This window comes from Nomascus leucogenys, chromosome 9 (assembly GCF_006542625.1).
Source record: "Nomascus leucogenys isolate Asia chromosome 9, Asia_NLE_v1, whole genome shotgun sequence".
Taxonomy (NCBI): domain Eukaryota; kingdom Metazoa; phylum Chordata; class Mammalia; order Primates; family Hylobatidae; genus Nomascus; species Nomascus leucogenys.
Window position 1 is genome coordinate 99,586,392 of NC_044389.1, and position 12,419 is coordinate 99,598,810.

Consider the following 12,419-nt stretch of genomic DNA (forward strand, 5'->3'; position numbering starts at 1 on the left):
TGGGAAGAAGGTCACTGTAAAAAGGGCCTGGACTTCTGCAGCTGACAGATTAGACTTCCAGTTCCCACTGCACCGCTCATGAACTGTGTGAGACCACAGGAAAATTATCTGACCTCTTTGAGCCACTTGGCAAAATAAGAATAAAATGTTGATCTTGCAAGCTCCCTTTAAGAATCAAATAAATCAAGGATTGTAGATTACTTAGAAGATTCCCTGGCACGTAACAACTCCTCAAGAAATGCTAATTCCTTTCCATCCCATTTCCTGTCTCCTGCCTTTTGATCAAACAAAAGCCACTAAATTCCCATGTGCCATTAAATCTTCTATAATTTGAGATGCATGCGAATACGTGTGCTTATGATGATCATAAACTATTGCGTCTCTATTTCGGTAAGATATAGATTCAGGCCTCCATGTTTGAATGCAGGACAAATTTAAAATAAAAGAATTCCTTGTGCTTGTAACTTATATGTGACTATTTACAAACAGAACTATACACTTAATTTTAAACTAAATATGAACAAAGCTGTGGAAGTAATACATTTAAAATTAACCATGTTAATTTAATTTGAAGAGGAGAGAAAAATCGATTGCCTGGAGAAACAAATTCAATTCACAACTGGCTTCCCTTAGACGGAAGCACCAACTCAGTATTTAAAGAAATGTGGCTCACACCTGTAATCCCAGCAGTTTGGAAGGCCAAGGCAGGAGGATCGCTTGAGGCCAGGAGCTCACCACCAGCCTGGGCGACACAGTGAGACCACTGTCCCTGTTAAAAAAAAAAAAAAAATGAAAGAAAAGAAAAAGAAACCAGCAGGTTTTAAAATAAACACAAAATGATTTTGACATCTTTTTGCTATAATTTGGGGCTTTAGTCTATTACTCTGAAATTTTCAACAAAGCATTTTATATCTCCTGATATTCTTTTGGAAGGTTTGGAGAAATCAGACTGAGATGAACAAGAAGTTGAATAGATATTGAACTGTTTCAAACAACTATTCCTAAGTGGTGGTAATTAATAAGTGAATGAGAATCTAGCAATGCTTCTCCTTTGCCCAGATCTGTTTACTTTTTATCATTAGAAACTTCTTAAACATTGCTAAATTTAGTCTTTCTATACCTTCTTCTCCTCAATACCACCTAGTTCTGTAATCCTGAACCTCAGAAGGTGATAAACGATGAAATTTCATAAATGATGAAATTCCTCTGAGTAAAGGCCACACACCACCACACCAAGACTAAGAATTTCACTATCTATGTTTGGAACAGAGAAAAGAGGTGTGAGAGTTGAGTTGTTACACACCACTTGTTAACGCATGTATTCATTTTCTCTGCAAAGAGCATTTGGCACCTGGCACCTACTTTGGTCCAGACACTGCTCAGGAAGTTCAGATAGAACAGCAAACAAAACAGACCAAAGTCTCTGCCTCCTGGGGCGTATGCTTTCTAAGGCATTGCATGTTCATTAAATAAGGACATGATGGAAGCTGCGTCACCTCAAACATTGCATGGCACACTATGGCAGCAAATTGGCAAGCTGAAACTATGGGTCAAATCTGATGAAAGCATAAATCCTGAAAAGATTATAAATCCAAAAACATAGGTTTAAAAAGAAAAACTGCAGAGATAAAATGGGGAGAGGCCAGGTGCGGTGATTCACACCTGTAATCCCAGCACTTTGGGAGGCCAAGTGGGTGGATCACCTGAGGTCAGGAGTTCAAGACCAGCCTGGACAACATAGTGAAACCTCATCGCTACTAAAAATAGAAACATTAGCTGGGCATGGTGGCGGGCACCTGTAATCCCAGTTACTCAGGAGGCTGAGGCAGGAGAATTGCCTGAATCCAGGAGGTGGAGGTTGCAGTGAGCCAAGATCACGCCACTGTACTCCAGCCTGGGCAACAGAGCAAGACTCCATCTCAAAAAAAAAATTTAAAAAAAAATGTGGGGAGACTGTGGTACACTACGTACACTCATGGAAAAGATTTAGGAGCTTTTGTTGACGATGAGCACAATACAAATTGATACTGAGATGTGGGTTCCCCCGACATGAAAACTTTTTATGCTTCCTCTGAAGCAGGAAGCGTAAATCTTACCTAACTCTTCTCTTGTCATCAGTGCACTCACAAGTGTCATCTGTGTTTTGGTACCACGTATCATATCTCTAACATAGAGAGGTTGGATGGTGAGCCAAGTGAAAATATTTTCTTTCAAGACAGGGTCTCTCTCTGTCACCCAGGCTGGAGTGCAGTTGTGTAATCTCAGATCACTGCAGCCTTGACCTCCCCAGGCTCAGGTGATCCTCCCATCTCAGCTCCCCAGTTTGCTGGGGCTACACGTGCCACCATGCCCTGCTAATTCTGTTTTATTTTTTGTAGAGATATGGTCTCACCATATTGCCAGGGTTGGTCTTGAACCCCTGGACTCAAGTGACCCTCCTGCCTGGGCCTCCCAGAATGCTGGGATTATAGACATGAGCCACCGTACCCAGCCTGAAAATATTTTCATACAGCATCATATGGAATTGGAATTAGATTCCTTCTGTGAGATTCGAGATTGCTGAACTTGGTGGGATTAAGTGCTAGAAGTTATGGAAGAGCCAGATTTAGCAGTGAACATTCCGATAGCTGTGTCCACAAATTAAGTGGGCTGATTGCTGAACATCCCCAGAGGATGTCCAAGCAGATGTCAGGATTATTATGGGGAAAATTATTCACTGGGTCAGGGGTTAGACTAAATGAGGCAAAAGGACCCTGGCCACTTCCAAGAATCTGTGAGTTTCAATGCAAAAATGTACCACAATGAGATGAATCTTTCAGGAATGATAGAGACATGACATTTTGGATACAAAATGTCACCTCCTGATTTTCCTTTGCAGATGGCATCTTATTTTGGATATACCATTGTCGTATCAGATGTTAACAGTGATGGGTAAGTTTATAGACCTCTCTCATATACAATATGTTACATTCATCCATAAAGATATTATATTTTCCCTTCACAAAATACATCCTTCCTTACTGCCTCAACAAGATAGAGGCTTTCTTGTTCTCAACTTTTTTGGTTCAGGACAAGAAGATGCATCTATTAAATAATTCTCTGTCATCCGATTTTGTCCTTACGGAGATTTTCCACATTTGCTGCTTCGAGAAGAGGACTATTTTATTTCGTTTTATTTTTAATTTTATAAAGTCTTCAGTCATTCGAAATTCATAGCCATTGAGAACATTCATCTATTTCTCTTCACTCCTAGAATTTTCACCTAGCATGCGATACATTCATAAAACATTTGCACATAAATGGATTTTTTAATTGCTTTAAAAATGTACTGTACTAGTAACAGCCATGGAGAAGATGAAATTGTTATTTTTCAGATTACAGTAGTAAATTACAGTTGAACATGGACCAAACAGCACGGAGAATTTTGGTTGTGTTTAAGTCATTACTTCAAAAATAAATTATGATTAAATACCCCTTTGATTCACCAAAAGGACCTGACAGGTAAATTAATGAATTATTAAATTAAAAACCATTAGATTGAGATGTATCGATTATCCACCCAAAAATATTATTGGATCACCCACCATGTTCCAGGCTTTGTTCTTGGTGCCCAGAATACACAGGTGAATAAGACAGATGGGGTCTCTCAGGGATCTCACATTTTCACAGAAAGCAAATATCTGAAGAACAGTTACTTTGTTCTAGGCAATGGGCTAAGCACTTTAGCTATACTTATGCTAGGTATTTTCTGTGACCTTCATATAGCTTCATATGGTCAATGGACTTTGTATTAATTGTGTCATGGCATTTGACTGGAGATAAATTTCATACCTTTTGTACCCTGTTGGGAAATATCTTTCTATTATTCTTTCATTGAACATAAACTTCTCGAGCATCTACCATGCACTAACAGGCACTGTTCTAGGTGCAGAGAAATCCATAACTTCATGAAGATTATACTAGAGTTAGGAAGTTTGGTGCTACAGACAAAAATTAAATGAGTAAAGAGTATGTTAGATGGTTATAAGTATTATGGAGACAACGAAAACAAAAGGGCCGAAAGCAACCAAGTAGATGAATACATAAACAAACACTGGTACATCCTGATAATTCAGTTTTATTCAGTGCTAAAAAAGAAATGAGCTATCAGGCCATGAAAACACACAGAGGGGCTGGGTGCGGTGGCTCACGCCTGTAATCCCAGCCCTTTGGGAGGCCGAGGCGGGTGGATCACCTGAGGTCAGGAGGTCGACGCCAGCCTGGCCAATGTGGTGAAACCCCGTCTCTACTAAAAATACAAAAAATTAGCCGGGCATGGTGGCAGGTGCCTGTAATCCCAGCTACTTGAGAGGCTGAGGCAGGATAATCCCTTAAACCTGGGAGGGAGCAATTGCAGTGAGCCGACATGACACCATTGCACTCCAGCCTGGGCAACAGAGCGAGACTCTGTCTCAAACAAAAAGAAGAAGAAAATAAAAAGAAAACACACAAAGGAACTTTAACTGCATATTGCTAAGTGAAAGATGCCAGTCTCAAAGATCTACATTCTATATGATTCCAACTCTACGACATTCTGGAAGAGGCAACACTACGGCATCAGGAACAAGGCAGTGTTTCCCAGGGGTTCTGATGGAGGGAGTTATGAACAGGTGAAGAACAGGATTTTTAGGGCAGTGAAATGACTCTGTATGATACGGTAATAGTGGATATGTGTCCTTATATATTTGTTAAAACCCATAGAAGATTTGATACCAAGAGTGAATTCAATGTAAACCATGGCCTTTGGTTGATAATGACATATGAATGTAGGCTTATTGACTGGAATGAATGTGCCCCTCTGATGTGATGGTGTGGGAGGCTGCAGGTTAGGGAGAGGGTAATGGGAGAACTCTGTACTTTCTGCTCAAATTTGCTTTGAATCTAAACAATCTAAAACTGCTCTAAAAAATAAAGTCTATTAATTAAACTTGTTACAATAGAGAAGAGAGATAGGGAGTATTTGAAGGGATACAATCCCCAATTGGGTAGATCATGAAGGTCTCAGGATTAAGATTCCAGCTAAGGAAACACCTAAGGGAGGTGAGGACCAGCCATGGTGATCTAAGAGGGAGGGAGGAAGGAGTGTTCCCTGTGGAAGAGCGAAAAGTGCGTATTCCCTGAGGCGGGATCTCCAGGCATATTCAAGAACCAGCGGAGAGCTATGGAGCCTGAACCCTGGGGAGCTGGATCATGAAGGTGTGCAGGTCACTGCATTTACTCCAAACTGCCACACACAGTGCCACACAAACTCTGCCATGGACTAGAACAAGTCAATTTCCAAGAAGGCTACAACGTCCTGTGAGCCATGGGGATTCCAGGTGAGCAGTACCAGCTCAGGCTTCGTTGTTATCAGCTGTGCTCTGTCTACCAGCTCTAGATGGTCAGAGAGCCTTCTGGAACCCTACTACCATGCACCAGGGGAGGCAGGACAGTGGCTTGGAGGGCAATGAAATGACTCAGTATGAGCAATAGCAGTGGAGGGAGATTGCAGTGTTTGCACTTTGCATGTATTTCGAAGTTATAGTTGAATGCCAATCTTATCCTGAAAGCAGTTAATTTAAAAATTAATTGCCTTCATCTTCAGTTATCTAAGTTTTAAAAATAAAGTGGCTATTAGGACTGTCATTCAAGATTTCCAATTTAGGTGGACTGTAATTGTAAGTCATTTGGAAAGAAAATAGCTAAAGAACTTGAAGGCCAGACATAGCATGCCATCCAGTTTTCATAATGCTTACAAAAACAAGGTTTCTAAAAAAGCTCCAAAATCTCATCAGGAAAAAAAAGTAAAACCCCACTGTGGCCTTTCAGATACGCACAGACATATTTCTTCCCACTGACAGCCACACAACAAGCACCAGGGGCTCTTCCCCTGCTATACGGATTCACTCCACGTGTTCTCTTCCACGGGCCACTCCTGTTTTGAATCCTCAGGACTTTGCCCAAGTTTCACCTTATGCCCCACAAGGGCACCGTCCTTCCTGGAAACATGCGCATTCTAGTCTATAGCAAAGTTTTGTGACAGTGTTTATAGTACTTTTTTTTTTGCCATGTTAAAGAAAAAAAATTGTGGGAAAAGGACCTCATTGGCTTCCTGTTGATCAAAACATGGTACTAACAAACACAGAACTGTTATAAAGTAATAATTTCTTCTTTCTGGAAGTTCTTAAAAATTGCTATGCACACTATTTTTTTTACTATGTAGTACTTTCTGAATTCTTTGGACTGCGTTGAAGGATATTTCCATTAATTTACTAATGCCGTTCATAAAGGTAAAGTGCCCACAGATTCTCAGTATATCATTTGCTGTTTTTAATTACTTAGATGCTATGTAAATTCAAGGTCCTATTATATATAACTATGCTCTGGAAGTAATTGAGATTGGCCAAAGATGCCAGATAGACAACTCAAGTGAAGTCTGAAATTACAACAATGATGACATATATAATATATTTCATAGGGTTTAAAAAATCACTTGGCTAGGTCATTGCTCATGGTTCAGAAGTGAGAACTTCCCTGCACACACACATTTATGGGCTTGAACCAGACTCTCCTTTCCTCAAGCTGGAGGTAGTTAAGTACATTTGTGCACAAGGCTATCTAGTGGACATTGTTGGAAAATATATACTCTTTGAAAACTAGGCAACAAAAACAAGGTCCCTAAAAGAGCTCCAAAATCTCAACATCACGAAAAAAAAAAAAAAAAGACAGCATCAATCAGTGACCAGATAAGTTAACAGGTGGAAATTTTCCCTGATATTTTTCTATGAAGGAAAAATCTCCCAGTATGATCGAGTGGACTGCAAACATTTAGACTTAACAGTTGCGTGCATGCTGGTTGATGGTTAATACTGTGAAGCCTGTGACAGTTTTGAAAATATAAACAAGCTGGGGAAATTATCTTCAGTTTCCTTAAGACTTCCAGTACTACAAACTCTGTCAATGTAAGCTTTGTTAGGAATTTCTGAACAAACTTGTTAACAACAAATGGAGATGGTATTTTTCATATCATGCCCCAACAAGCAAATATGTCTTTTTTTTCTTATGGCTTTTGAGCCTTATAGTAGTTATACTACTTCAGAAATTCACTGAATTACAATTTAATCCAGTAGATACTTTCTACACTACCATTGTTTCTAACCTCTGCAGGACCAAAAGGAGCCAAATTTAAACAGATTCTTAGTGGTTAACTTGAGAATAATTTACAGAAAAATCCCATTGAAAGGAAACAGCTTAGGGAGCTATATTTTTCTGCTAGATTTAGTCCAAGTATGTTCATTCATACAGGATATATCATTATGATTCAATTAGTAGAAAACTCTAAAAAATTAAACCATAAACAGGTTGTAAATTAATTGCTGTAATGTAATTGAAGTGATTTAGTTCTTGCCTATCAAACAATTAGGTTGATTTGATATTTACTATATAGTCCACTAATCTGTATTCTTTTAATAAATAACTAAATTCTGAATACTAGTCATGAGCATTAGCATGCAAAGTGTACTACTGGGAAAAAAAAAGAAACAGAAAAGTTTCTATGTTAAAGCAATACATGGCTTAGCCTGTTTTTTGTTGCTATAACTGAATACCTGAGACTGGATGATTTATAAAGAAAAGAAATGTATTTCTTACACTTCTGGAGGCCAGAAGTCCAAGGTCAAGGGGATGCATCTGGTGAGGGCTTTCTTGCTGGTGGGGACCCTCTGCAAAGTCCTGAGGTGGTGCCAGGCATCACATTTCGAGGGGGTCAAGAACGTTCCAGCTCTGTATTCCATTCCTCTTCTTATAAATCCACGAGTCCCATTTTGGGGCTCCACCTTGATGGCCTTATCTAATCCTAATTACCTACTAAAAGTTTCACCTCCAAATGCCATTAATATATGCATCTGAAGATTAAGTGTCCAATACATGAAATTTGAGGGACACATTAAAAGCATAGTAACTTATGCACACTGTTGGTTTGCCTAAAACATGAACCCAGGTGTGTGATTTTTTTTGCTGCCTTCATAGTTGTGTCTTTTCCAGAGTGTCATGCAGTTGGAATCATACATCAGGTAGCCTTTTCAGACTGGCTTCTTTAACTGAGCAATGTACATTTGAGGTTCCTCCGTGTCTTTTGATGGCTTGATAGCTCATTTCTTTTCATTGCTGAATATGATTACATTATATGATGTACCACGATTTGCTTATCCAGTCACCTATTGAAGAGTATCTTGGTTGCTTCCAAGTTTGGGCAATTATTCTATGCACATTTTTGTGCATAGTTTTGTATGTATATCTGTTTTAAGCGCATTTGAGTAACTGCCAAGGAGTGTAATTTTGTGATTGTGTGGTAAGCCTATGTTTAGCATTGTAAGAAACTGCTAGACTGTCTTCCAAAGTGGCTGTATCATTTTGTATTCCCACTAGCAATTAATTAGAGTTGTTCTACATCCTTGCCAATGTTTGGTGCCATCAGCATTTTGGATTTTAGCCATTCTAAGAGATGTGTAGTGGTATCTCATTGTGGTTTTAATTAGCAATTCCTAATGACATATTATATTGAGGGTCTTCTCATAAGCTTGCTTGCCATCTATCTTTTTTGATGAGATGTCCATTCAAATCTTTTGCCCAATTTTTTTTTTTTTTTTTTTGAGACAGTCTCACTCTGCCATCCAGTGGTGCGATCTCGGCTCACTGCAACCTCTGCCTCCTGAGTTCAAGCGATTCTCCTGCCTCAGCCTCCAGAGTAGCTGGGACTACAGGCATGCATCACCATGCCCAGCTAATTTTTGTATTTTTAGTAGAGACGGGAGTTTCACCATATTGGCCAGGCTGGTCTCAAACTACTGACCTCATGATCTGACCACCTCGGCCTCCCAAAGTGCTGGGATCACAGGCATGAGCCACTGCGCCTGGCCTTGCCCAATTTTTAATTGGCTTATTTTCTTATTGTATATCATGTACACACAATACTGATTGTAACAATGTATAGTATATAATATATAATAATGATGTATGTTATTCTTACGTATTTTTTCTTCATGGGGTTAATTTTTAAGAATTCTTTGTACATTTTACTTTTACAATTAAATTTGTTGGAATGCCCCTAGCACCATGCATGTCTAGACACTCACTCTACCCTCACTCTACTCGGGGACACTTGGTTTGGTTCACAACACCTGCACCTAGAGAGCCCACCTCAGGATCCCACCCAGGTCTAATGCCATCTCCTCCATGGAACCTTCCTTAGTTCCCTCAGTCTCTCCCTGGTCCAGGACACCCAACATTAATTTCATTGTCTCATATTTTTCCCAATCTGCCTTGTTTATAGTAATATGGGTAGTCATTTAACCTCATTTGTAAGTTATTAGGGAATGAATTGGTTGACCTAATAGTCATCATTGCATTAAATCCACTTATCAAAGTACCTCAAACATAAGAAATACACAGGATGCCTTTTGATTCAGACTGAAGATAATAAATACCACAAGGCAGGCCAGAAATTGGAGAGAGGGTAGGTTAGAGTGATGTTGGAGTGTCATGTAGACTGCTCAGATCTTGAAGAAAGTTTCTTGTTCTCAGTAACCGTTCCCACCTCATCCCTGACTTTTGATATAAACTATATCAAAGATGTATATGAGCCACTTGATATGGAATCTGTTAATATATATTTGTAATTTATACTTATTGATTTTATGTTATTATTGTTACTGATATATCTTAATTTTGTAGATATTAATATATTGTATATTAATATAGTATTGTTTCTTGACCTTTATATTTATATGATATACTCAATTTATATAATTTTATACATTCACACATGAATGTATTTATATATTGTTATATTCACGTACGTGAATATATTGTTATATTCACGTACGTGATTATAACTAAATTATATTAATATTTTAATCAGTTTGCTTGGCAAACTTCAGCATATTACCTAATCTACATAGGCATTAAAGTCAAATGCAAATATATGTTCCTGCCTCAGGTCACTCGAGATTTTGCATCTGCCAAGGCACTGTATCTGCAGACAAACTTTAGTAGAGGCCATTAATTTAGATCAAATTATATATATATATATATTTTTTTTTTTTGGTTGGTGTGACTTGTAAAATTTTAAAATAGAAATTATACATTATATGTTTTTAAAAAATCAAATCACTTAGAAGGCTTATAGTGAAGTTTCCCATTCTAGTCCTCTTCCTGCCCATCTGGCTCTGTGAAGGAAACACGCGTAACCACTTTTTAATTTTTTCTCCAGGAGGTTATATCTTTCTCTCTAAATAACTTGCTTGAATATCTCTTGAAAATTTTTTAACCTTAAAAATTACATATTAGTTTTTTGCTATAATCTATGTATCCAAAGAATTTAAATTTTTATTTGGGCTGAGAAGTTGTTTGCTACCTTTCTAGCCAGCTTAATACACCTCTCTAATCTCTGTTTTATTTAAATTGAGCTAACAAAAGGAAAGGGAAGGACAAAATTGATTTTAAACATTACTGCATAAAAACTGAATAATTTAAATGTATAGTTATATTAATTGCAGACAAACTTTAATCTATTTTTACAAAAAGCTATTTTGTTCTTTCTCGATACGTTTTCTTTGTGCAAGTACAGTTTCTGGAAATGCACTAAAAAGCGGAAAATGGTGAAATATCTGTGGTTTTCTTAAAGTAGACATTTTTAGCATAGCTAAAACGTTCAGTGTGATAATTTAACAGCTCTTATTTTCTTACAGCATTCGATTCCATAGACATAACAAAGCAGCGAAAGCAACCTGATGATTGTAAAATAACCCTCAGAAAAGGAAAAATACCAATGGAAATTTACTAGTCTAGTTGATTACAAATAACCCAAAGGGACTCTCCTCTCTGCCAGCGCACTGAGCTGCTTTCTTTGTTCCTTACAGACTGGATGATGTCCTGGTTGGGGCACCTCTCTTTATGGAACGTGAATTTGAGAGCAACCCCAGAGAAGTAGGGCAAATCTACCTGTATTTGCAAGTGAGCTCTCTCCTCTTCAGAGACCCCCAGATCCTCACTGGCACGGAGACGTTTGGCAGATTCGGTAGTGCTATGGCGCACTTAGGAGACCTGAACCAAGATGGATACAATGGTAATTTAAACCAAAGCGTGGAAGTCATTTATGTGTCATCACCACTGCATAAAGGATACCATGCCTGTTTTATTCAGTATGGCGTGTGTGGGTACACTTATTACTACTGATCCTTAATAAACTATCACATATCTCAAGCCAGCTTTACGTTTATACATTTTGACTAATATAAATATTACATGGAAATTTCCCTTCTCACCTTTCTGAAAATTTTTATTTCAAATCTCACAAGATTACAATGCAACACAGAGGGAAAAATCTGTAATATAATTTGTTTCAATCCTAAATTTAGTATATTTCATCTCCTTGTAGAAGAGACATTCAGTTATCAGAAACATCAGAAAAACCTCATTAAGCAATGTCAAAACCATACGACCTCAGAGCTCAGTCTTCAGAGCTCCAGGTAATGGTTTGAGGGTGTTACTACATTTTGAAAACCTCTAAATGAATTTTAAGAGGCATTGGAAGGCCACAGGCACTCCAGGTTACAATAAAAATAAGTACATTTAGGTTTCTGCAAACTTCAAAATAACATCTCAAATGTTCGACTTTAGACTTCTCTGCTTATAAGTGCTGTTTACTTGCAGAAATATTTCTTATTCAGTTTTAAGAATTAAAACTTTAAAGCCAAACTTAATACAAAAATAGTCATTGCTCTGACATGCAAGCAATTTTCTCACATTTGATGTTGGCTATCCTGTAATAGCTCTCAGTACAGGCAGGAATTATTTTTAAAATTGATGTTTGGATTTGGTGACTTAAAGATAACTAGGAAACCTTCTATATGTCAAGACAAATAAATACATGTTGATATATTAGCAAGTATCCTGACTTCTGATTAGCCTACATGGGTTATGTATAGGTTATGCTGAATTTTAATTGGCATGTAAGCTTCACATTACTTTCAATATTTGCAACAAAGTAGCGTTAAACTCGTAGCTTTGGCTTGTAGTTCTTTAGGTCAGAATTTATGAAACCCCTCCAAGTACCCTCTCCTCAGAAAAACACACCTTCACACAAAAGTTTGCATACATTTTCAGGACCTTTAAGTTAGGAACCAAGTATAGTGAATTTCTTGATTGAACTCGAGGAAGTAACAGGAACTTGCTGTAACAAAGTAGCCTTGGAAGTATTCACATCAGATTAGTATTCATTAGTATATCTGGCAAATGTTACCGTACTCTTATGCATTCTTTGAAAAAAGTTCTCAGCAACATATGGTTAGTAAATTTTAAAGTACCATAAAACAAAGTACATGTAAAAAGCTTGTGGTTCC

General features: G+C 37.9%; 1 protein-coding gene across 2 annotated transcripts in view; it reads left to right on the forward strand.

Moving 5' to 3' along the window:
- ITGA8 (integrin subunit alpha 8) overlaps positions 1 to 12,419 on the forward strand; it is a 193,316-nt gene that overhangs the window by 56,896 nt on the left and 124,001 nt on the right. For both annotated transcript variants that reach the window (XM_030819254.1, XM_030819253.1), the window contains 2 exons: positions 2,879 to 2,931; positions 10,938 to 11,143. In XM_030819254.1, coding sequence (XP_030675114.1) covers positions 2,879 to 2,931; positions 10,938 to 11,143 — 259 coding nt within the window. The remainder of the gene's footprint in view (positions 1 to 2,878; positions 2,932 to 10,937; positions 11,144 to 12,419) is intronic.